This window comes from Fundulus heteroclitus, chromosome 19 (assembly GCF_011125445.2).
Source record: "Fundulus heteroclitus isolate FHET01 chromosome 19, MU-UCD_Fhet_4.1, whole genome shotgun sequence".
NCBI lineage: Eukaryota > Metazoa > Chordata > Actinopteri > Cyprinodontiformes > Fundulidae > Fundulus > Fundulus heteroclitus.
Genome location: NC_046379.1, coordinates 23,078,471 through 23,105,229, shown reverse-complemented (window position 1 = coordinate 23,105,229; position 26,759 = coordinate 23,078,471). Strand labels below are relative to the sequence as shown.

General features: G+C 39.3%; 2 protein-coding genes across 2 annotated transcripts in view; one reads left to right on the top strand and one right to left on the bottom strand.

The window, feature by feature from the left end:
• Positions 1 to 1,013: 1,013 nt before the first annotated feature.
• Positions 1,014 to 13,098, bottom strand: hadhab (hydroxyacyl-CoA dehydrogenase trifunctional multienzyme complex subunit alpha b). The gene is made up of 20 exons (XM_036150585.1): positions 12,959 to 13,098; positions 10,527 to 10,568; positions 10,365 to 10,435; positions 10,129 to 10,262; positions 9,597 to 9,735; positions 9,399 to 9,518; positions 8,780 to 8,882; positions 8,515 to 8,637; positions 8,314 to 8,432; positions 7,146 to 7,202; positions 6,952 to 7,061; positions 6,690 to 6,824; positions 6,426 to 6,597; positions 6,233 to 6,319; positions 6,009 to 6,149; positions 4,243 to 4,311; positions 3,905 to 4,100; positions 3,686 to 3,800; positions 1,967 to 2,112; positions 1,014 to 1,883 (listed from the first exon to the last, which is right to left on the bottom strand). Exons 1-20 carry the CDS (start codon positions 13,023 to 13,025, stop codon positions 1,738 to 1,740), a joined length of 2,292 nt encoding a protein of 763 aa, XP_036006478.1. The 5' UTR covers positions 13,026 to 13,098; the 3' UTR covers positions 1,014 to 1,737.
• A 1,702-nt stretch (positions 13,099 to 14,800) lies between these two features.
• rps6ka5 (ribosomal protein S6 kinase, polypeptide 5) overlaps positions 14,801 to 26,759 on the top strand; it is a 36,264-nt gene continuing 24,305 nt past the window's right edge. The window contains exons 1-5 of the mRNA XM_036150500.1: positions 14,801 to 15,096; positions 24,181 to 24,252; positions 24,712 to 24,930; positions 25,011 to 25,126; positions 25,216 to 25,317. Coding sequence (XP_036006393.1) covers positions 15,027 to 15,096; positions 24,181 to 24,252; positions 24,712 to 24,930; positions 25,011 to 25,126; positions 25,216 to 25,317 — 579 coding nt within the window. The 5' untranslated portion in view covers positions 14,801 to 15,026. The remainder of the gene's footprint in view (positions 15,097 to 24,180; positions 24,253 to 24,711; positions 24,931 to 25,010; positions 25,127 to 25,215; positions 25,318 to 26,759) is intronic.

Here is a 26,759-nt window from a genome sequence, read left to right as displayed (position 1 = left end):
CCACGTGTTGTTTTATAAGGTCCAAAGTCAGTGCAGCCATTTACCAGCGGATTACAGAGAATTTTATGCTGTTTTCTGCTGACAAGGTTTTGAACAGTGGTTGTCATTTTCCAGCAGGAATCGTGCCCAAACCTGTTTTAATTACCATTACTGTACTTAACCTGGCCTAGAATCTACAGTAATACAAGAGGACCCAGACCAAGTAGTGAGAACACATACTGTCCAGTATTTGGACATACTTTTCAGTAGGAAATCCTTGTTTAGATTTTTTTTTTTTTAATTGGACTTATGTAAGATTCAAATTTTCTGAGCTCTACCTTCAATTAGATAAGTCATAATTATCAAAATTCACAGTAAGAAAACTCCTAAAACATATTATGCATAATAAAACCAGATAAGTGTCTCAGCATGATCATTAAGGACCGTTTTGAAGTCCATTATTGATTTATTAAATAATTCCTGGATTTCTTCAACATCACATTCTATTCCACTTGAAAAAAAGTTAACCATTACTCACTCGCAAAGTTCAGGTTCTGAAATTTAAGAACTGTAGTTCAAGATTTTTATTTGCTCTTCACATGAGCAGCTTTAATTTCATCTCTTGAAAGGTAGAATGTCTGTAACTTAACCCTATAACTCTAAATGAATAATTTTTGATAAAAACGTTTGAGATCTCGAGCTCTTCAACAAAGTCTGCATTTGTTTAACATACAAATGAATGTTAATTAAATTGCAACTAATTAAGCTGCAGAAAACATGATGAAATTGTATTTATTGGTCTAACGTATCAATACGATACAAAGAAAATTTGAAAGCCTGACCTTTTTTTTTTTTTTTTTACAGCATTTAAAAAAATTATGTTTCCTAACAATTATCTGTGTCAACCTTTAAAGGGTCACAAGGGTTTCACTTGTGCGCTGAAGGAATTCACCTTTAGATCCGTGCTCATCTGTAAGCGAGCGGCTCTTTGACCATGAGAAAGTTTGGTTACATTCAATATGCATAAATCAAAACTCAATCAATGAATTTTTTTATTGAAGCTTCACATTTACATATTTCTCCATACCAAGCAAGGAAACCTTTAATGTACAAAGAAAACAAGACACTTGCTGATCCATGATGCACCTTAACATTCACTGATAGTCGAGAAGTCACTTGGCAGCAGGAAAGGTTTCTTCTTGGCAAATGTCTTTACAGATGAAACGTGTAAATAACTAATGTCCATACACCCTGATATATCAAGTGAACATTCATGTAAAAAAGAATTAAAACAGACTTCCACCCGCACACACTGGCCAGTTTATTAGGTACACCCAGCTAAATAATGATCAATGCAGTCTGTTGCGTTCCACTTCTGTTCAAACAGTTCCAGTGTTCAATCAAGTTCATGACCATTTTGAAAGCTTTAGAAGCTCCTCATTGTTAAAAAAAAAATTCAATGAGTACAAGTTAAATACAGCTACAGTAGGAGGGAAAATAATTAAACCTTCAGAAATGATCCTTAACTTTACTTTGTACCTCCTTAAATGAGCACAAATAAAACCTTAGAACTGTAATGAATGTAGGAATTATTGCAGGAGTCTCTCCATCAGATAGCACCCATTTAGGTTGGTGGCACCTAATAAACAGCCCAAGTGTGCCGTCAGCATGTTCACCCTCCCTGTTAATCGTCGTTAGGCACATTTCAAGTGGCAAACTGCAGTTTGTTAGGAGCTACTGGCCACACCGGTGAGTCGGTCACTTGTGAAATTTCTTGCTGGAATCCTTTGCGTGATCCAGTAGGAGCTGGCAGGGAGTGAACTGATTCCCGTACACGGCTTCAAACTTCCTCATCTTCTCCACCAGTTTGTCAGCGCCAAAGGTGTCCACAAAGCGGAAAGGTCCTGGAAGCGTTACATAAAAGACGCGTTAAAAGTGCCATCGCGGTCAACGGCGCTCTTTTCTCCAGTAATGTAGGTTAACTGACCTCCGAGGTAGGGGGGGAACCCCAGCCCGAACACAGCGCCGATGTCTCCCTCCAACGGGTTGTTCAAGACGCCCTCCTGCAGGCACAGCACCGCCTCGTTGACGAATCGAGAAACGAGCCGGTACTGCACATCGGCGTCCGAGGAACTGCAAAACATTCACAAGCAAGAACAGGTAGATCACAAGATGGATCTTGGAAGATTCCTGTTGAATTGATCAGATGACAAACGATTTTAATGAACATAAAAATGGAGTTTGAATTTACAGAAGATTTTCTCTAATCCACACAGGCTCAAAACTTCAGAGGATTAAATATATACATCCTCCCCGAAGATACGTTGAAACGAGTTGCAGACAAAACTAAACACTTTGTTTTCATTCTGGCTGGATGTTTAATCACGCTTCTTGTCTTGTCAGAATGGCTAGCTCACCTACATTAGCTGGTTTCCTAACATAGATCTCCATTTTAACCATAGGTCAAATATTTACAATAAGACTCAAGTTGGGGTTGTTTGAGAAGCGTCATGTTAGCCTGCTTCATCTATTCTAAAACAAGGATGTGTTTTTGGGATCATTGTCCCGTTGGAGCGCACAGCTGTTCCCAGATTCTGGAAGATTGGTGTGAATTTTCTGGAAGAAAGTTGCTAGATTTTTCACTGGTCACTTTTTTTAGTGAAAAAAAAAAAAAAAGGTTGCTGGATGGGTCTGAAAAAATTGCTAATTATAGCGACAGAGTCACTAGAGTGGCAGCACTGACCAGGTGCTTCCTCAGATTAGATGTATTCCCTCCACTGGCCTTGTACTTTGTGTCAGGAATATTGCAGCGAGCGTAATCTGCAGCGCATCTTGAAAAGTGGAGCCATACTTGCCAGCGCTTTCTATCAGCCATGCTTGCTTTAACTAGACCAGCGCCGACTGAGGTTGCACACATGAGTGATGCTCATGTGTGCAACACTGTCTCTTCCGCTCCCTCAGTGTCACAGTGATGTGTTAAGGTACAGAAACATGGCATCGTTTGATTTTACGTGAATCGGTACTAGATAGTACTGACAGGATTTGGTAGGTACCTCTAGAAATACCGAACACAGAACCCATCCCTACTTAGATGACAGAATATTGCTCATTATGGTCAGCAACACTCAAGGAACGAGCAAAATGCAAGCATATCTAACTGGAAGATGCTAAAACCCTAGCATCACTGACCACTGGGAAACCAGTTTCACAGCCCTGGACTGAGAGGTTGCGTCCAGGAAAAAGCCCTAGCTCTCCACCTTGAACAGGAAGTAGAAACATTTCAAGAAAACCGACTAGGCACGGTGGTGGCAGCATCATGCTCAGGGTCTCTTAAACTCCTTGAGAAGCATTGCACAAAGTGGGCCCTATAATGAAGGAAGAGGCTGGCCTCTATAATCATTTAATCTCAACTCAAATCAAAGATGGTTAAAACTTGCCCCAACATCACAATGATCCCACCAGAACTGGTTTTGGATGACATTAAGCAGACTTACATTAAGTTTCAGAAATGGCCCCAATATCATCTCTATTGAAAATGCACATGGAATCGTCTTGTTACTGAAAAGTGCTTGATAAATAGACTGTTTGTTGGTATAATCATTTCACCTCAAAATATGTAGATTTTCTGAAAGATAATTTTTTTTAATTTCTTGTGTTCCTGCATTTACATTTTGAGACGGGGAGGGGGGGGGGGGGGTTCACTTACACAGCAGGATTTGGTGTCAATCTGAATTTCTTAAGAATGTCTCCAACCTCCGGGTTGACATCTTTGGCTTTGCGACCTGGCTGGTAGACGTAGCAACCTTTTCCGGATTTCCGTCCTTCAAAGTAACAATTTTACAAATAAGTTAGTAAAAATAGATAAAAAAAAGATAAAAAAATAGCACATCATTTAATCAAAACTCCAACAATGAAAAGCCTGCACCTTTAAATCCCTGATCCACCATGGTCTTTAAAACCTCCACATTTCCACCACCAAAGCGGGAGCCAAAGGCTTTGCCGAGATCCTCAGCCACGTGAGCTGCGACATCGATACCGACTTCATCGGCCAGCGTGGCTGCACCCACAGGGAACCCGAAGCTTGTTGTAAGGGCGTCCAGCTTGCTGGGGTCGACACCTTCCTGCATGTGAACAAAGATTTGATGGTATGCAAGACAGCTATGGTGATTCTGAACAACATAAACCCATTTCTGTATCTTGCTCAAGCACAGCAGTATTTTACGGACACGCTATAGCTGGGTTTTACACAGCAATACTACTAACCTGAAGTACTCTTACGGCTTCAGCCAACATAGGAGCCAGACACCTTGTTGTGTAGAATCCAGGTCCATCCTGAGAAGAAAACAGTGATGCTTCTGGTAAATGTCAACCAAGACAGCAATAATTACTACCAGAGGTGTTACATGTTATCAGGTCAATGTTCCACAGTTCTGGGTCTGTTCCTCCCCAAAAGTTTAAAAAAAGATAAACAGTTTTCTGTGAATTTATGGCACGCAGCTTTACAGTGATCAGGCGTTGGTACATAAGAAAATGTTGAACAAACAGACGAATAGATAGAAATGAAGAGATAAAAAAAAAACTATGCCTGGTTAGATGAATGGAGGGAGAAACAGCAGGTTTATAGATGGACAGAAGGATGACAGATGAATGGATCAGAGAGAAACACTTATGATGGACAAAGAGAAGGACTACTTAATTCGTCAAGGTAAATGAATGGACAGCTAGATGGACTATTCAATGTCTGACAATCAGAGGATGGACTAAGGTCGTCACAATATTAAAATTTCCAACTCAGTAACTGATACCAAGAGAAATACACCAATTATTACATAGAACCAACAGTGGAAAAATATTTCAATTAGGAACGGTAAAAATCTCAACCAGTGTTAAGGATTATATGATCATAGTGGCTTGAGCTGCAAAGGCAGTTACCAGGGAAACAAGCAGATAAGTCACGAACCCAGGGACTTCACAGATGTGGCATGTATAAACAAATGGACAGTTATCTTGGGGCAGAACGGACTCGTGGGTATCCCTGGAGCCAGGCTCTTTCAGTCTGGTATTAACACGTATCCCAGAAGACAGCAATGGGGAGAACCGATCAATCCTGAGCAAGTCTCTGCTGATCTACATAAACTGACGTAACCGAGAGTTTGACACTCTCCCTCGCGTCCGGAAATCTGCCCGTCTCACATTGTTTTTGTAAGAGAGTCCAGTACTGAAGCTGTAAACATCCCTCTGCCCTTTTAGATTATATACGTTAAAGTATAGTTCTGTTTCAAGAGTATTTCTATTACTACAGGAGGCTACAGTAGTGAACACCAGATCTTTAAAAGGCAAAGAACCTGAGGGGACCGCAACTGGATGCGGTCAATTCTTATAACCAGTCAGTTTTTTTCATTTTACAAAACGTTATCAAATAGAGTCTAAAATTTCCACAAATTATTATATTTATCACAATAATTAATTTCCCCATGATAGCAATACGCGCCTCAATAACTGGAGGGTTTTCCCCAGCATATTATTGGTCTGGCGGGCCGCCCCCCCACAGCTGCGTGCGGACTTTCTGAACCACCATGATGAGCCCATTTTCTGTGGGAAACTCTGAACTGACTATCACTGGTATTGATTTCATTCAAGCCTCGACAACCGTAGTATGGACAGAAGGAAAGATGGACGGATGAATGCACTACTGGATGGATAGACTGACATCCAATCTAGCCAAGAGATGGAGAGATGTATAGACAAACAGATGAATGGATAGGGAAAAAGATGGAAAAAACCTTGATGGATTGAAGTGTAGATGGAGAAATTAACAGCCATGCGGACAAAGGGATGGATAAATGGAAAAACGTTGGGGCGATACAACTCAAATTGAATGAGTGGTAAAATTTAGAAACAGATAATTTTTCACCTATTTTATTAAAACATAAAATGACTGTGTAACCCTTTAAAAAGACACAGTTGATAAATATTAGTCATTAGCGACCTGACCCAAGATCACCGCTCAACTTCACCAACGTTCTCACCCCAACTACTATGATGACTTTTCCCTGCTTCAGGCCGACCGCCACCGCAGAGGCTGTGGTGTCCTTCGATGTCTTATCGGTGGTTATGATCTCAAGCAGCTGCATCTTGTCCACAGGAGAGAAGTAGTGCATTCCAATAACCTGAGGGTGGAGAGAATCGTTCAGCTTTTGTTCGTGAAAATAAGATGCTTCCTCGAGTGTTTATGATATTCCCGAGATCAAACCTTGTCTGGTCTTTTGCTGGCAGCAGCGATGTCCTTGATGGGAAGAGCAGATGTGTTGCTTGCAAATATACAGTGAGGGGGGACCACCTGTAGACACACGGATAAAGATCAATAAAAACCTTGCAGGATTCTTTACAATAATGTTAGAGAAATAAAAAAGGTGAAGTACTAATGAATACAGCCACACACTTACGGCTTCAACCTCCTTCAGGACGGCATGCTTGATGTTAATATCCTCAAACACAGCTTCAATGACCATGTCAGCCTTTTCGAAGCCCTTGTAATCTAGCTGGCCGGTCAAGTTGGACAGTATGGAGTCCCTCTGAAAGGATGTGATGCTCTTCTTCTTGGTCTTGTCGTTGAGCCTGTTTAAAAAAAAAAAGAAATAAAAAAAGCTTAAGAACAGCTGGATTAGAGATCATTCCATCTGGGCTACCTGACATGAAATTACACCGACCCTTTGTAAACCTGCTGCTCTCCTCTGGCCAGTCCTTCCACAGTGGTGTCCTTGAGGATTGTGTGGATGCCTTTGTCCACCGTCACCTGGGCGACACCTGCTCCCATCAGACCTGCTCCCAAAATGGCAAGAGTTCTGGACAGAAGCAGAAACAGCTACGTCATCTCCAGCAAGGGTTAAAAGAAAGCAGCAATGAGCAGGTGACATCTGCCCCACACAAAGCAATGATCCCTGGGGAAAAAAGAAAAACACAATCACTTACTTCACTTCTCTTTCCGGCGTCCCAAAGCGGTTCTTCTTGCACGCCACTTGGCCGTGGTACAGGCCAATCAGGGCGCCGGATTCGGGGGTTTTCGCCAACTGCCCGAAATTCTGTGACAAATGAGGAAATCTGATGTTCAGCAAACAAAGATGCAAGCACTAAACGTGGCAGGGATGCAGGAAAACGAACCTTACCTGAGACTCTGCCAAGTATCCAGCAGTGGGGCCCTGCTCTATTCCAGTCTTCACACACTGAAAAGGAAAAAAGAAATCAGTGAAATGCAACGAAAGCTAAGATACTTCAGCCTTTTCTCTTTAAATCTGCCTGATCTCTAGTGAATGATCTCTCAGCTGTTCTTTATTTTGAGCAGATCTTGGATTAAGACGAAAAAAAAAGGCTCCTGATCTTTAGCTTTGTCATAGTTTGAGGTTAGTCTTAAAGCTTCACTCATGCACAACATAAAACACATAAATATGGATGGAGCCTTCTGCATTCACTGTGTGCATATTTTAGTCGATCATCAGGGAGCTTTAAAATGCGTATCCAAACACAACAAATAGGAGTCTGGAGCTATAATGCACCAGGGTGGATGAGACACCACCACCCTGGTGCAGCCACGCTGAGTTTAGATACAATCAGCCAAAGGGACAAAGAGGAAGACGATGTTGGTGGAACCGCTCCATCCAGATGCGGCGATGCATTTCATGGATGCAGAGACCACCTATATTTACTGCTATGCCTCCTTTTATGTCTCTTTCTAAGACTGCATGTATCCCAGATTTTATCCACCGGCACCATGTTTGCTATTGCCTGTAACTTGCCTTTGAATTAGGAATCTAACTCAGGACTGCCCTCTAGAGGCATTCCATAGCAACCAAGCAAAACCGGTGGATCCATTTATGTATGTAAAGGGAGCGTGACATGCTGTAAATCCTTTTAGTTGTGCTCGACGTGTATAAATGGTCTTCTCTCACAATCGGAAAGGTTTTAGAATATTTGTGCTTTTCTGGTGGTGCACAGATAAGTTGCTCTGTAACCTTTATTTTATTTTCCCCTACTGAGATTTTATAATTTTCTGAGAATTTTTACAACAGATGCATTTTCAGTTTGCCCAGAAAATGCAAATATTTTCTGGGCAATATTTGGATTTCTGCTAATTGCAGCTCTTAAAGTAAAACTAGAGTGAAATTTGTAACACTTGGTTGGATCGTTACATTCAGTTTGAAAATTGGTCACATGGTTGGTGCATTCCTTATCCAATTCTAACTTTTATTTCTTTAATTTGACTCTGTAATTTAGAGATATATATGTGGATGTAAAGATATAGAAAACTGCTGCGTGGAAAAACAAGATCTCACTTACTTCAATGATTTTGAGAGGGGCTGGATAAAGTCCCTTGCTCTGCTTCATGACTTTGCCGTGGACGGTTTTATAAATTTGATTGCGGACAAACTCGTAGCTCATCACGTAGTCTTGAATTTCTGTTGACAGAGATTAATGATTATATTTGTAATGAAAGCGAACCAAAGCTTTAAAACACCGAATGAATGGAGAAGAACTTACTCTGCATCAGGGTTTTCTCTTTCTGGAGAGGAATCTTCTTGCTGACGATCCCTCTGGCACATTCAACTGCTATTTCTTCCAAGTACTCCATTGTTCTTTCCTCTGGACCTTTCAGCCCGGGTCCTGGAACATGAGGCAAAACATAGTGTCATCTTCCTAACAGCAGGGATGGAAAGTTACAGGTGAAAGCCTGCGAAGCCCAAAGCCAGTTATGCTTCACGAAACTTAAATGGTTTTTCATGTGTGGCTCGTGACAGATTTTTACCTAGAGGGTCTACAAGCTGGTGGACAAGCCCCATCTTCTTGGCTTTATCTGCTCTGATGTTTCTTCCTGTAAGCATCATGTCAAAGGCACTTGGAAGACCAACCTATGGGTTACAAATCCGAAAAATTACTTTGGAATTAAAACAATTCAAAATAGCTGTAGAAAGAAAAATCACACTTATTTTATTGCTGTTGTTTTGTTAGACACAATCCAATATTTGTTTTGTTAGAATTAAAGAATAATAATTCTTGTTGAGACCTTTAAATAGTTGGTATGGGATTACTCCTGTGTCTGAAAGTGCTTAAAATGAGTAAAATAAATACATGTAAAGGTCTTGTGAAGGAGAAAGTGACATTTCTGGACGTAGCTGTTTAACTAGAGACCTGATAGGCTGAGGTATAATGTGACTTCCTGATTTTAAAGTTAGAATATGTGTATGTTTTAGTTTATAACTATTAGCCAGATTAATCTTTAGGCAGTTTAGCCCAAGAGGTTTTGTTTTACTCTAAAAGAAAATTGTACTAAATTCATGTGGTCTACAGCCGATGGATTCTAACTTGTATGTGAGCTAATAAAATATGAAGCAAATTAGAAATAAGATAACATTTGTAATACAGACCATTTTAGGGAGTCTCTGTGTGCCTCCAGCTCCAGGTAGAAGGCCCAGCATTACTTCAGGAGTACCAAGAACTGTCTTCTTGCTCTTTGTAGCAATCCTGTACTGACAGGCAATGGCGAACTAAAACAGAAGAGAAAACAGCATCATAATCCATTCTCCTCACAAAACACCTTTATGGTTTAAAGCTGCTTTTTGTACCTCCAAGCCTCCCCCTAAACAAGAACCATTGATGGCAGCAACAACAGGTTTAGGAGACTTTTCAATCTGCTCAAACATCCTCTGGCCTTCCTGGGAGAGTTTTGTAACCTCCTCTGCAGTGTTGCAGGCCTGGATCATACTGGAAAGAAAACAACGTTGCTGGGTTTTTTTTCTCTCAAAGCAATATATCATAAAGAACAGAATGCATTCAGAGACGTCGCCAAGAAGTGATCACAACGCAGTTTTTTTTTTTTTTTTTTAAACAACATCATGAACAGAAATCAGAATCTACTAAAAATCAGTATGGGTGGCCCAAGGCTTCCCAAAAACCATAGACTCACCAAAAAACACCGATCAGTTCCCCCACTTACTTTTATTCCCAAATAAACCAACACAGAAATGGTTGGAGAACATAAACAAAACCCAAGTTAAGACATCATTCTTTTTTTTTACAATTTCCACAGCACCGGGTTTAAAAGACCGCAAAATAAGGCCACATAAACAGCAGTAAGACATGACGTATTTCGCTTACTTAATATCAGCTCCTGCAATGAAGCATCCTGGCTTTGAGGAGATGAGAACAGCACTTTGAACAGCGTCGTTGGCCCACACTTCATTCATCACTTCCGTCAGCTCATTCTGCATCTGAATCGACAGCGTGTTAACCTGCAAGTAGAGAAAGAAGACAGCAAAAAAACAAAAGTCACATTTCTTCTGCACAATTAAGAGACGTAGAGCTTTTAAATCATTCTGAAAAAAGGTTCCCACCTTGGAGTTTGGGTCGTTGATCCGTACGACGGCAACATCCTTCTTGACTTCATAATTAACGTGGGTTCGGGCTGAAATTACACGAGCAGGATTGGTTCAACAGAACTAAGGTGACATTATTCACATATGCTGTGCATATAAAAAAAAAAAAAACTTAATTACCAAGCATGGCAGGAGCTACTGAGAAGGTGCGAAAAGTACCGCCTGGAAAAAGAAACAGAGAACATAGTTTAAATTTCTTTCTTTTTTTTTTTTTTTTTTTTTTTTAGGAATGCTACTCTCAACAAGTCTGTGGCTTCAGTCTTTATATAGTGCTATAATTCATAAAAATGGGGTTGTGTATTACATTTTGACCCCGAAAATGGTATTAAATGCATTTGGCAGTACTTGTGAAGGTAATTTTAAAAATGTATACAATTTGAAAAAAAAAATGCAAGTAGAGTGCCATTTTGTTTCATATTCTCAGTCATTTTTAAATGGAAATATATAACTTCCTACTTAAAACCTTGACCTGCCGCTTGAATAAATGACTCTTATGAGTCAATTAAGTGGTTAATATCTAATCCAACTACTGAAAAGAACAAAACGCATGTTTGATGCCTTTTACAAGAAATGGAAAAAGTTGCAGAAAAATATATACATAAATGCACGCTCTAGACAAGATAAAAGAGGTGAGAATGTATTTGCTGTATTGTACATGATGATGTCAGTAGCCTAAATGGACATATGAAGTTGGCTTGTGTGATGCCATCTCCTCGCTTTTGACTGCTTCACGGAGCTCTTCTCCCGTTCCAGGCTGACGCGTAAAGCACCGAGACGCGCAGAGAAAAGGCCGCATTGATTTGTGCTTTCAAGTCCACCTATATGCACCACGATCCAGGGACCAATTTACCTGTAAACACCCCTCTATTCCCCTCTTACTGTGTGGGACAGAGGCGCTGGTCCTCTTGATTCTTTTTTTATCCAATTTTATGTTGGTTGTTCTGCCAAATACAACCGCTTTATACAAGCAGGCAATCTCAGTAAACTGCTGTGAGCTGAGTGCACATTAATATAAAATAGATAAAGTAGTAAAATTATCGGTATGGCGAGTAAACATAAGCAAATCAAAATGATGATGAGGATGTGAATAAGGTGCATTGAAAAATTTTGATGTGTGTGACAATTATTTCACTTTGCTAAGTTTCAGCATCATGTCACACATTTCTTAATCCAGTCTAATCAGTTAATTTCTCTCCTTTTAAAAACCAGGAGCACATTTGTGTGTTTTCTTTTAGCACTATCAACCAATTACAGCTCTTAAAAGACAGCGTCGCACCTGGTCATAAGGTCAACTACACCTCCTCACCAAGATAAAACTGTCTGTAGTTTCCTTACTCAGAGTGGCTCTCCGCCTGAATCATTCTTAGGATAAGACTCCTAAGTATGACTTTTTAGCCTAAGATAGGAGCTCTCTGTGGGGACTGAGAATTTCTATGAATACGAGCACAGATGAAACCTTCTGGTTCCCCCAGCGATCCTATTCCCCCTTGCCTTTTAAACATGTTTGTTTTTAATACAGTAGGACCTTCTGTCCTGACTGTTTTTAATAGCAGTATTGCTACAAGTGTGGAGCCTGGTGCTTTACCTTTTATTGTTGTTCAACCTATAATAATAATAATAATAATAATAATAATAATAATAATAAAAACAGATCTTGATCCATTTACTGTTTAAATTTTAATTTAGACCAAGAGCGTCACCCAGGCCACTGTGCGGCCCCAACAATCCTTTACCTTTTAATGCAAACCAAAGCAAACAAATGACACCAGAATTTTAGACTTTACATATCTGAAACTTTCTCATTTTTTTATCTCCATACATGATCTTTTTATTAACTGCAACTGATGTTCTTTCAAATGAGAATTAGACTCTACTTTATTGATCACTCTGGAATGACTCTCCCAGGGACATTAAATTGCCACATCTTCAAAACAATACCGACTTTTATAACCATCAACTTTATAAAAGTCCTTGTAAAATAAATGTATGCATCGTCTACGAGACGTTTAGGTTTGACTGCCTCGACCTCAGATGGTTTTAGCCGTGCTATGCGAGAATGACCTTTTACCTAGATAATCCGCCTACCCCGCATACACTGGTCATCACAATGGCGAATGAATGGCACAGCGTTTAAAATCCAGCTCCAAACTATCCCAAGTCGTCAACGACACACAGATACAACTGCAAACACTATTATTTGATTCAAATATTCTTTCAAAAAAGCGCTACAGTCCCACAAACGAGTCCGTAGCATTGAGCTAAGTCGCTCTGGTAGGTTTACGCGAAGGTTTAAAACCTCAACCAAAGACGTTTATAAAGAATAATGCCTGCATAGCTTTTCTGTATAAATGCTCAAACTGATATACTTTCGTTGGGCTATCAAAACGAGCGTGTTATCGCATAACACCACATATTTCTTTCGAGCTAGCTAGCAGCTAGTCAGACAGGCTAATTATTCGACTGGGACGCCTGACAGAGCCTGGTATTGGTAACATAACTATTCGCACTGTTTTTTTGGTTAGAGGTTATCACCGAAAGTAGGCGTACTCTACCTGAGAAAAGAGCATATCGTCTGGCTGACAATCGGGAGAGAACGCCAAGAGCTCGAACACCAGCCATGTTGGGAGCGGAGGTCAGTCTGTGTGGAGCTAAGGAGTGCTGCTAACTGGGCTCGCTCACCACTGTCAAGGTACCATTACTCTACTTCCTGAGACGGAGCCATCGGACAAGAAGCCGATTGGCTACTGCTGAAACCCAGCATCTCATTGGTCTATTTTGTACCCTTGCAGTTCATTGGCTGGTGTTTCGCTGCCTTTTTACAGTTAGCTCTATTTATTCCCCTTTGAACTTTATGTTGAGGAAATTATATCTGTAGTTTAACTGCACTTGACTTTGCATTGTTTTAGAGAAAGTTTGTTTGCACTATTATTTTTTATTTATTCATTTATTTGCCTGGTTTTATCATTCTGGTTCTTTTTTTTTTTTTTTTTGCCAGAAAACTATTTTCATTAATTTATTTGCATACTGTTTTTCAATGGGATCGCAATTTTTACAACTTTCATGATTTCTTCTAGATTTTGAATATATGACTATACAATAGTTAGTCCACACCATCTCTCCTTGTCATCAACATAAGTGTGTTTTATAATTCCTCGAAAGCAACGTCGTGTCCGTTAACTACACATTTCTGATCTCCCTTCCATGCTTAGTCTTGCTTAACTATTTGTTTTTTTATATTGTTTTTCGTTTTCACTATCTTTTTTTTATAGCACAATTAAAACATTTGCCATATAAGTAAATAATAAACTATTTTTAAACAACAAGAAAATACATTTTTTTTTGCAACCGAATGCGTTTTTATGTTATTTCACAACAAATTTGTTGTAATTGCAACATCCTGCCACACGATGGAAGCAGAATTCAGCTGGTTTGACTCTGTTCTCAAGCTACTATTTCATCCACACATAAAGGTTGAAATATTAAGTTTTAGTTATTTTAATGCTGTATTTTTGTTCTTGTCTTTTACTTTGGGTCAGCTTTGACAAATATAATAGAATATTACATATGGCTGCGCAATGCAGTGATGACTGCAGTGATGCAGCTTTATTTACTTTGTACTTATACATTGTCATAGAATATAGAGTAGCAATTCAACAATAATTTGTAGGAGATCGTAGATTATAGAAAAACATTCAGTCCTATATCAGCATATCTACTGCAGGGATTTGCCGACGAAGATAGCGTTTAATATGTTTGTTAATAAATAAGCAATGCTTTGTAATCGGTTTATTACATCCCTTATATATGGGGATGTCTTTCAAACTTGTTATTTATCAATGTTACCAGAAAAAGGATTTTGATTTCATACTCCGATTATTTAGATGTACAGAGGAACTGCATTTACCTCGACTAACAGGAACTGATCCCTTTCATGATAGCTGCCCTTATTGCTCAATTTTCACTGTGTCCGGTGTTGTGAAACATTTTAGAGCCGTGCAGGAAATATATAAGAGAAATAACTGCACATTATTTATTCTTATATTTAATGTCCGTCTTGCATTTTCTTGATTATTTCTAAGGTTGCTCACTCCTAACATGAACCATTTTTAAAATAGTTTAATCTGGTGTTGCTAGCAACATTTCACTGATTTACAGATTGCAGAAATCAATGAATATAAGTTGTTTCCAAAAATGTGTTCAAACAATTATTATAAACCTATTTCATATAATAAATTCTAACTGGAACTTTCCCGTTCTGACCTTTCGCGTTAGAGTGTACGGGGGTATTTGAAAGCAGCATCTGTCATCTGAGGAAGGCGGGACTTCGTGTCACCGCCACAAAAGCGTCCAATCCTAGGCAAGATCGTGCCATAGCAACCCCAATCACTGAAGAGGGACGGTCTGGTTGCGAAGGTAGTGGTCGTGGTTATTTGCTGCTAGAAGACGCAAGTGCTTCCTCCAGAGCTTCCCCGCGGCCAGGCTTGGTGGGGAAAAAAATCGGTTTATTTATCCGTCAAGCTCGCCGTGGGCGACTCGTTTCTGTTTTTTGAATGATAATACCGTAAACTAGTCTGTAAGGCGAGCTCAAATTGCTCTGAACAGTAGGGACACGAAATTACAATGCCATCCCCAATGGAGGGATCTTCCAGAGAAGGTGACCTGTTTACTGTGAAACATGAGCTGAAAAATGGTAAGTACCTGTCAGCCTGCTGAAACTTGAAGCAGTATGTTTTATTTTGGATATGTATATACACATACACAGACACACACACATGCACATATATTGTATGCGTACAGACGCCACAGGGAGACCTGCTTCCAGGTTAGCATGGAGGAGTCAACTGTCAGTTGGGCGTTTGAAGTAAGCGCTAACGTGAACGTCGACGTTACTCCGAATAGCAGAAGAAGACCAACGATGTCCGACTGCCGTTTTAATGAATAACGCTGCCGAAGCTCCTGCAAACTGTGGTTATACGTGTCTGTTACAAACTGCGGCTAGCTGCTAGCGTAACTTCTCCCTTCTCAGCCATGGTAATAAAATTAGCTTAACCGGCAGTTAACAGCGTGTTATAAGACTATCCAGCAAGCCTATACTAAGTTTAACGCTAACTTATTTGTTAGCAATGACGTTTAATGTCCCATTTGAGCAACTGCAGCTGCGCTAATAAGATGACTGACTGGCTACCTTTATTCTATAGATGATTAAGACATTCGTATAACTACAACTATCAGCTCTATTTTAACAGATGATGTTGATACTAATAATAACAATAATAATAACATATAATAATCATAGTTAATAATAAATAAAAAATAATATCATGTATCTCAAACACACTTCACCTTCAAGACAAATTATTTTAGCTATATCCTATCATGAATTTTGTGTACTAATAACTCTTCACAGAATAACAGCTGAAGGTTCTAATGTACGAAGAAAGGCTAATAAAAAAGCTATAAAAGTTATAAAAAGCTATAATATAAAAGGCTAAAGGTGTAATTATTATTATTATTATTATTATTGCTTTAAACACACTGTCATCTTTAGTTTACATTATATATATGTATATATATCCATCCATCCATTTTCTGACCCGCTTAATCCCATATATATATATATATATATATATATATATATATATATATATATATATATAATCACTGTAAGATGAAACCACACATTCACGGTGACTCCAGTATTAGCACAAACATTTTAAGCCAGGATGTGTACAAGGATGTTTTATTCATAACCGGAAAAGACTGAACAGTTATTCTGACTGTGCCAAAACTAATCTAACATACAGGTAAAATAATAATGTGGATGCATAACAAACATAATGCTTGTAAGTTACAAGCTGTAGTTTTAAAACAGCGTGACCCTTGCTCCCTTCCCTTGCTTGCTCTCTTTCAGCCAGCTGACTGGCAGTTTGTGGCAACAAGTGGGGGAGGGGTTATTATGTGGGTTTTGGTACATAGGTAGAAGCAATAACTTAGAAATAAAACTAGCTATACATCAGAATACCATCTGTATTGCCCAGTTATGCAGTTCTGCTCGTTCTAAAGCCAAGAGTGTCATCGGTTGATGTTAGCTGGTTTATTTATTGGACTATTTGCTCAGGTAGCCAGCAGTTGGCTCCTGCAGTTTTTTTAAAAACAGTGTTTCCTCCTCTCTGACTTTCCATGTTGTACGTGATCAGAAACATTTCCAGATAGCTGAGTTTGTCTTTCCTATAAGATAGGATAACGTGGAGTAGCCTTCTTTTAGCCTGTTGCTGCAGTGTTCCTTCACACATGGGGAAAAGACTGAGCTGTGTTACTCTGTGTTACATGCAGATAAATGACCTGAAATTACTTAATAACAAAGTAGATTTTAGTCGTTTTGAAACCAGCTTTTTAAACCTTGACATAGCCTGTTGCCAGGGACCAGCTTACAGCCAAGGGGAAACCCCCCCCCCCCCACACTTTTATAAGAGATTCAGCGTGAGACAGGAGCTATAATAGTCCAAAGCGTTTGCAGCTTAAAGTTCCTTCCTCTTACAACAATAGTAGTCATAGATGCATTTACATGTAGGGCTGACATGTGTCAGTAATGCTTGTGTAGCGTACTGCCATTCAGTGCAGAAGACTGCTGCCTGGAGTTTCACACTTGACTTGCATCTGTTTTATAATGACAGTCTTTCTGTTCAAGCTGCAACATGACTGTGCCCCACTCCAGTTTACTACTGGCTTGAGCATGCACCGTGTCGAGCTGTCAGTGATTCCTGTTTTAATGCCTTCCTTTGGATTGTAAATCTAAGCCCCCGTGAGCACAGATTGAAGCGTAAATATAAACCCAACTGTGGTTTTAACGAGGGTGTACACAATTAATACACAGAATATCTTATTTTTGTTATGAGGAATGGGCGGTGGGAAGTTGTTTGTGATCAGACGTCAAGTTTTTTTCTGGCCGATCTTTTAGAAAACCAGCCAAAGACGCTTTGTACAGATAGATTTTTCTTTTTAAGAGCCTTCCCCTCCTGTAATTTGAAGAGGTTCCCCCTTGTCTCGCAGCAAAGCATCGTGCGGTTGGACGTCTCTGTCGGTCTATTAATAACCACTAAAATCAAACTTGGCCCTGGCAAGGCGAGCCTGACAAGGGGGTTATGCAACCAGAATCCCTGACCTCAAATTTGAAGGACAGCATTGTTGCTTTCAAGCGAGTTGTGATGCATTTGAACATTACGAGGTGCGTTTTGTGTCTAACAAGAAAGAGAGCGAGTCGGTGTAAAAGATCAAATCAGCTGTATTAATTGCTCCGTCGCCTATTTTGAGATTATGACACAGAAGGAATGTGTTCACTACAATGGACATGCATATCTAAAAGCGTGCCATGCTCAGTCAGCTGTACTGGGAGACCGTGACTGAGGAAGAAGTGTGGAGCAACTGCCGGTCGTTGCTGAATTCATTGAAGCTCCGTGATGGGATTAAAAGACTAATGTCCCAGCAGGATCTTGAAAAACTCATCCATGTGTTTATCTTTAGTCGCATTGATTACTGCAACAGTGTCTTCACAGGTCTGCGAAAGAAAGTCAATTAGACAGCTGCAGCTGATCCAGAACGTTGCTGCCCGCATCCTGACTAAGGCTCAGAAAGCAGAGGCTATAACCCCCAGGGCTGAAGTCCTTACTCTGCCTCCCTGTATCTCAGACAACAGACTTTAAAATACACTTACATTTTGAAAACACATCAGATTGCGTTTGTGGAAAAAAAACTCATGCTGAATATCCATGCTTATATGGAATGGGTAATGTATTAGGAACAAAAGGACGCCTTTATAATATGATGAAAATTATCAATCACTAAGGACTTAGTCCAAAGTCACAGAGAAAGTGAAACTGAAAAACTGATGGTTTGTCAAATTTGCTGAAAGTTCACTGCAGCAACTCAAAATGGTACTCAGTAGTTTGTATGGCCCCATGTGCTTATATGCATGCCTGACAACATCAGGCCATGATCCTTTTAATATGATTGATGGTGTCCTGGGGTATCTCCTCCCACATTCTAACTAGGGCATAACTGAACTCCTGGACAGTCTGAGTTGCAACCCGGTGGTGTCGGATGGACTTAAACGCGATGTCCAAGAGATGTTCTATTGGATTTTGGGGTGCATGGAGGCCAGTCAATGGTATCAACTCCTTTATCCTTCAGGAAATGCTTGCATACTCTTGCCACATAAGGCTGTGCATCATCATGCACCAGAAGGAACTCAGGACCCACTGTACCTGCAAAGGGTTTAACAATAGGTCTAAGGATTTCACCCCGATACCTAATAGCATCAGGATGAAGCCATCATTAATACTGTACAGGTCTGTGCGTCTCTTTATGGATATGCATCCCCAAACCAACACTGACCCGCCAACAAACCAATTATGCTAAAAAATATTGCGGGCAACATAAAGTTAACTGCAGACTGGGGTTGCAAGTTATCGATTAATGAGTTAATCTGAAGTTGATTGACCGTATCGACTGACTAATGATTAGCAGCCATTTTCTCTCTTATATCAAGAGGGTCTTTCCATAACTCAAAGGCAAATATTTTTTACTATATGCTGCATTTAAAAAGAGGCAGATCATTATACAGTATGTCAACAGTTTATTGTGCCACCTGAATTAAATACTCACTGAATAAACAAAAACTGTGTTTTTTTTCATACATTATTAAACTTAGACATACTTATAAAATTCAACTAAACAGGAACCTATTAGGTTACTGAATAGAAACAAGATGAAAATAATAATAATAATAATAATAATTATTATTATTATTATTATTATTATTATTATTATTATAGTAATAACATGTGAAGAACTTCCTCATGAAAGACCTCATCAACCGTGCTTTTGGCATAATGTATTTTTCTATCAGATATTTTTGCGTAACTCCCTTTGCTTTTCTGTCATCATATCCTCACCTTCCAAGCACATCAGCAAGTGTTGGTTGAGAAGTTGACGCTGCTCCGCCATGCAGCATGGCTGAATGGTGCTACCTAGTTGGTAACTAAATGAGCTTGTTCTGTGTTTATATTTAAAAACAGAACTGCATAAAGTACATTTTGCATCCTTGTCATCATCAAACAGTATAAAATAATCCCACACCAGACACTTGTTTGGACCCTTTTCACGTTTCCTCCGCCTTGATTTTTTTCTTTTATAGCTACTGGTCTGGTTCTGGTTTAGAATGAGTGGTGCACGCCCCACCACTACTGAACCAACCGGATCAATATTACAGAAGTTTAAATGACTTTATATTATCCTCTGATTAAAAAGTGGTTGTGTAATCATTTTGAGCAGTTGGTTTATAAATCACTGAATATCTTGTCACCAAAATACATTAAAGACTTTTCGTTGTGTCAACCTTCCAGACCACTCAGGTTGTCTGGTACAAGTCTAATCTGCAGCCTCAGAAATGGAACCAAACATGGATATGCAATATTTGTTTTTAATGCTCCTCTAATCTGGATCAAACTCTCAGAAACTGCAAGAAAGCTTAAACTCTGAGTTCTAATGTTTAACTTTGACCGCACCGTGGCCAATAGAAACTGGGCCATCGACCGTCAGCCGGAAGGACCATGAAGCACAATGGTATGACACAGGTTTGAGATTGCATCACTGTGGAAACGGAGCTTTTTAACAAGTCTCAACTCCCCAAGCTGATCCTTTGACCTGAGCGTTTTGTGCCCCCACACCCTCTTCCTTCTTGTTTCTCTTTTTCTCCTAACTAGCAGGGCTAGTGCTACCGCTAGCTCCTTAGCATGAGACAGATATATATATATATTTGCTGCTGACAACAAAATAATTAACCCAAACAATTGCCACACTTTATAAACTATATAATAACAACAACCGTATAAAATGGTTTTAGTTTGTCATGTACATGCAGACAAAATAAGGGATGAAACTAAAATGTTCACTCTGGAAACAGCTGGTGTTAGTTTTAGCTTGCCACGAGCTTCATCATCAATACCTCAAATAGACTAGCTGAAGATATGGTGAAAACATGATCAAGACACCCCATTAAAGATGAAACATTGTTTTATACTTTTTCAGGAGTTTATTAATATTATTCTCAGTGCATCTCAGTGTAGTGAAGACGTTGTTTAGATGATTTCCCAGAATCCCTTGCTGCTTACACATTTAATGAATTCAGATGGGGCTGTTGTCTCATTTGTTTTATTGTTGTTAAACTGGTAAACTATTAACTTAAATATTGATTTCATTCTGTAGTCCAACTTCTCTGTACTTTCCTTTCTTATGCCAATGCAATATACCTATGTCTTCATCGTGAAAAGTACTTTGAATTGTCTTGTTGCTTAAGTATGCTATCCAAATAAACTTGCCTTAATGACATTTTGCTAGCTAATCCAGCATGTTTGCCTGCATTTGCAAGTAGGATTGTCTTTTGCTTTAGAATTTTTCATACACAGTTTAAACAGACTTTTTAAGATCTACATTAAGGAGGTTGAGGTGTTTTCTGCTCGTGTTCTCTGTTTTCTTAAATTATTGTCCATGAACATTAGTTTTCGATTCTTTTGCCACTCATTCCTAATTAAATTTGGTCTAGACTTTGACCTTCCCAGTATAATACACAAACATGCTTTGATGTAAACTATTCCATTCTAGCTCTGACTCTATGTTTAAGGCCAAATTTTGCCCTTTTTCCGCTATTGACCTTCCCATCAACTAGGGCTGCACAATTAATCGGATTTGCAATATAGTCTATTTTAAAAAACGCAATTTCCAAATCGCAGAGGTCTGCAATTTTTGGCTATGTAACAATTAGTGAATCAGACACGTCCTTTAGGTGTCGGTAAAATGTTGAGATAATCTAATTTTATTATTTGTTTTAGAGTTTATATAATCATACTGTTTTACCAGAAACTTTCAGGAATCTCACCTTAGCATTAAGTACTGGTCAATCAGTTTAATACATAGACTTGATTGTTGGTTGCACTTTATGTTCAACAAGGTTTGATGTCCAAATCAATTAAAAGATGTTCTCTTGAATTAACACTCTGATTAATAAAAACATTAAGTTCTTGTTTTAAACCTACCTTGTTTACAAAAATCTTTATCTAGAGGCCATTTTTGTTGTTTGTGGTTAATGCAGAGAAAAGTCAAAATCAAATCGCAATTTTGGTTGAAATATATCATAGGCAAAACGCAATTATTTCTGCTCAGAGTTGAGAAGCAGTGGCTCTTTTAGCACCTAAGCTTAATCTGCACAGCGATGAAACAGATTGATTTGTTGTTTGTATATGTTTAAAAAGACATGATAAATTAAACTGAAAAAAATAATAATTGATCGCAAATAAATCGCAATTGCAATATTAAGATAAAATAGTCACAATTAGATTATTTTCCAAAATCGTTCTTCTCTACCATCAACTCTAATCAGCTTTCCCGTCTGCAACGAAGAAAGGAAACCACACAGCATGATGCTGCCATAATGTTTTACCATGGGAATGTTGCGTGATGTCAAGTGTTTACCGCAATGTAAACTATTTTAGATGTAGGCCAGACAGTTCAACATAGGACTAGAGCACCTCCTTCCACATGTTTGCTGTGTCCTGTCCATGGCTTCCTACAAAGCGCCAGTTTAACATCTTTTGGTTTTCGTTCAAAGATGACTTCCTTCTTGCCACTCCTCCAGAAAAGCCAGATTTGTGCATGGTTGTCTTGCCAATAGATTATTTCACCTGAGTTGTGGATGTTTGCAGTTTTTCCAGTCAATTTAGCTGGATGCCCGTGCAGTGATAGGTTTGCGTTCTCATTTTCAGCTGATGCATTGAACGCAGTGCGTGAGACTTTCAAAGCTTGAAATATTGTCTTGTAAACCTGCTTCACCACAGGTGTACTCCTGCCTCCTGTCTGCTGTGTTCCTTGGCCTAAATATGTATATTTAGCTTGAAGAAGCTAAATATACATATTTATATGAGCAACCAAGCTTTACAATCCTTTTTGAAAAACACATCTGTAGCTCATGCTCTACAATCTTGATGTTTGTTGTAACGTCACAAAATATGAAAAAGTGTGAATACTTTTGTGCATAATCATATCGACAACACTGCATTTCTTGTTTTGTAACAAATTATATATAAGACATTTATTCTGGATTAATTGACAGCCTTTCCTCTGGACAGCTTTTATAACTTCTAGTCATGAAGCAGTTGGTGTACCAGACATGATGGATAATTTGTTATTTAAAAGCCTAAATAGGTATTTAATAATATAAATAAAACACTAAATATGCATGATATGCATGTTTTGACCCATCACTGTACATTTAATGGATGTTGACCATGAGAATAAAAATGTGCTTCAGGTTCCTGAACAGAGGTAGGGCTGATTCCGTATTTTCTCTTTAGTAGAAATGCGCCCAAGCTTTACAAAGCTAAAAAAAAAAAAAAAAATGCATCATAGAACATGTTGCTTCTTGATGTACTCACCCACGTTACAAATAACTGGAGTTTCCAGTTTTATGCATTTATTAAACTGGAATGATCTTTATATTATGTAATCGCATAACAAAAACTCAGGTCTACAATGGCTTCTCTTATCCGCTTCATTCATTCATTGTTTCAGTTAATGGTGTCTGGGAGGAGACCTGAACAGAAAAAAACTGCATAAGAACATTTTAATCTTTTATCTTTAACTTCTAAAACCTGAAAAGTTGAAATAATGTTTCTCTTTCACCAAAAAAGTTGCTTTTTTAATGGTGTTTTGTGTGTATATGAATGGGGGGCTAGGAGTTGGGTTTGAAGGGTGTCAATTAGGTTAAAGTAAGGGTTATTTATGTACTGGTAATGGTTAGGGTGGGGGTCAGGATAAGGCCATAGAAAGGTTTGACAATGAATGAAAGTCAAAGCAAGGTCCTCAGTAAGTACTTGAAGCAAGGATGTTTGTGTGTGTGTTATGATATGTACGTGCTATCAGTGAAATTTCTTTTGGTATGTGTTTTATGCATTTTAGAAGTTATTTGTGTGATGTTTTCTATAGATTCTGAAAAGAAAATTCCCATTAATGTAATTTTAATCCCTGGAGGATTTGACTCAGGATTCCAGGAAGGTCTGGAAATTGTACTTGATTTCAGTTTTTCCAGGTCTTGATAACTGGAAAAAGAAAAATTCGCATTCACATTTCCTTTTCCCTTCTTTCTTATGTCTTTCCTTCCTTCTATGTGTCGTAACACCCTTTTTTTTCAGTCCTTCATTGTAGTCTTTGTTTTGTCCTTTCTTTCTTATGTCCTTTCCTCTTTCCTCTCTTGCATCCTTCCGTCCTCCCTTCTGTCCAACCTCCATTCATTGTGTCGTTCTTTCCTTCTAAATTTTCTTGTGTTCTTTCACTTGTGTGTCCTTCCTCCTGTCTTTCTCCTACCGTCTAGATTTCATTGTGAACGTATATACGTATTCATTTCCTCCCCCCTCCAGTCTTCCCTTCTTCTTTCCTCCTTATGTCCTCCCTTTTGTTCTCTTTTACTTTTCCCCCTTTTGTCTTTCCTTTACCTAATTCTGTCCTTCCACCTTTGTGTCCCGCCTTTCTTTCTTCGTTCCTGCTGACTAGCAACGTCAACCGTAAACTCAAAGTCAGTTTTAACATTTCAGATTTTGACACCTGAGAACTCTTGAAAGTTGAGTCTGGAAACATCAGTAATTTTTACATGAAGAACTGCAATTCTACAAGAAATACTAGTAAAAAAGCTATTTTACATTTTTATTTATTTATCTTTTCACTGCAGCCAACCTGACCGGGCACATCGAGAGGGTGGGAATCGAAAACTTCGAGCTATTGAAGGTTCTGGGCACAGGAGGTGAGTAGCTCTGCCTCGACGTCCTTCTCTCGCTGAGATCGTCTCAAACACAGCGGCGGAGACTTCCCTCTTATACGGACGTGTTTTCTGCACGCTGAAAAAATGACGGCCGTGTAGAGCTCTTTGATTGATTGACTTAAACATTTCCTTGATACAGAGTCAAAGAAAACAATAGTATCTACTTTTATGGCCGCATGTTAAGCCATCGCGGTGCCTCCCTTTTACATAGATGTTGATTTTGCTCTGTTAAACAAGGTGAAAAGAAGGCTCAGCAGTCCCGCCTTGAACGCCGTGTGTGAGAAGGGCGTCTCCCTGCAGAACATAAAACACAAGCAGAAAATATTTAACGCATCAATCCTGCAGCTTGTATGTTTTCATAAGAATAGGCATGTCGCACTAATCGGTTCCTTCCCAGGCTGTACCCTGAACGTTGCCCTCTGTGTTTGCTTTACCCATCAGCGTATGGGAAGGTGTTCTTGGTGAGGAAGGTGAGTGGCCACGATGCCGGGAAGCTGTACGCCATGAAGGTGTTGAAGAAGGCGACCATCGTACAGAAAGCAAAGACGGCCGAACACACCCGGACGGAGCGGCAAGTGCTGGAGCACATCCGCCAGTCCCCGTTCCTCATCACGCTTCACTATGCCTTCCAGACCGACACCAAGCTGCACCTGATTCTTGGTTAGGACGCGTCAGAGAAGACTGCCTGTAAAGTCCTGTTTTAGTTTCAAGAAAATGACACATGTTGTCTTTTATTGTAGATTATGTAAACGGGGGGGAGCTTTTCACGCACTTGGTGCAGAGGGTGCGCTTCAAGGAGCAAGAAGTAGCACTGTACAGCGGGGAAATCGTCTTGGCACTAGAACATCTACATAAGGTATCTTGTAGTTTTAGTTGAAAGAGAATCATCATGCTGTGGTGTGTCCATGTCATCTGTTAAACCTGTGCTTTATTTCCTTGTTGCAGCTTGGAATTGTCTATCGGGACCTAAAACTGGAGAATATTCTGCTGGATTCAAATGGTCATATAGTTCTTACAGATTTTGGCCTAAGTAAAGAGTTTGATCAGGTATGGTTCATCTCCACGTATTCATAGCAGAAACTGAGTATCGGATTCCGTTCCTGTTGTCTTTTAGTAAATAATGCCTCACCCTCCATACCTTCCACACATTTTGGCCTCCTTATGATGATTTTAGTAGAACCCTCTTTTGTGCCAACAAGACGGCACCTGTAACACTTCAGAGGGCTGGAACACACACACACAGGGTATCTACAGAGTATAGATCTGGGGACTGTGATGGCCATGGAGGAAGGATGAGTTTGTGTTTGGTAAACCATATCTGTTTGGATGTGGCCATATGCTTTTGATCATTAATCTGCGACCCATTTTCAGTTTTCTGGTGAAGCCCAGCAGATTTGATTCAAAACCTGTTATTTCAAAAGGTGCAAGATGCCATTCGCCATCACAAGGTTCCCACGTCATCACGAGTCCTTCAACCTACCTAGCAATGATCAAGAGGTCAATTCTTCATATTTATCTTAGAATTTTTTCCAGATTCACCTGGGACGATTATCCAGAAAAGCCTTTCAGGTTGATCTGACCAAATCACATTGTTCCAGTTAAAGTCCCTGCAGCTTTTAACAAACTACACACAGGATAGCAAAAGTTGTTTTACTGGCATGTCCCTGAAAACAACCACAGACATCATCAAACACTTTGATGCTCAGCGAAAAAAAACTGCTTCTATTATCTTCTTATGAACAATAAACTCTAGAAGCATCTAGCCGTCCGGAGCTTCTAGTTGAAGTGGCTAGAGATCCACTGTGAACATGTTTTATTCAGAAGCCTAAGTCGTTCTGATTAAACTATATAGAATCAGAGTCCAGTGCCCTGAAGACCTTCTTGGTATATATATATCATTATGTGTTAGAGGTGCTAGGTTATTAATTGATGCACTCCTGTTATGCACTTCATTTAACGCGTGTTATGGAGACTTGGTGATCTTAAAATGCCACTCTGCTGCAGTTGTTTAACAGGGAGCTTAACTTCCTCCTTCCTGTCATGATAAGTTTGATTACGCCTCCAGCCTCGTTTCTTGCAGCTTCAGTTCTTTTAAGCTTTTTGGTTGTTGCTCTTTCTGTAGATTTGGGCAAGTTAATGCAAGGAGCTATTTTCCTGCAGCAATTTCCTGAGTACAACATGCTGCCTTCCTTGAATGTCATATTCTCTGGTCATTCCCATTTTGAAGAGCGCTTCAAAGAAACCGACACCTGTCTCTGATGAGACATGCAAATAAATGCTTCAGTTATATTTATCACTACCAGAAATATTACTTTTTTCTTAACCTATGTGCCCTCCTCAAATTTACCGAAAAAGTTTTGTTGCTAATCTTTGACCTACCTAAGACCACAATCGTGCTAAACTGCAAACAGATATTTGCGGAGCTAACTTTTCAATTATCACATTATCATTCATGCTAAGATAGCGTCCACTTTATTGGGTTTTCATAA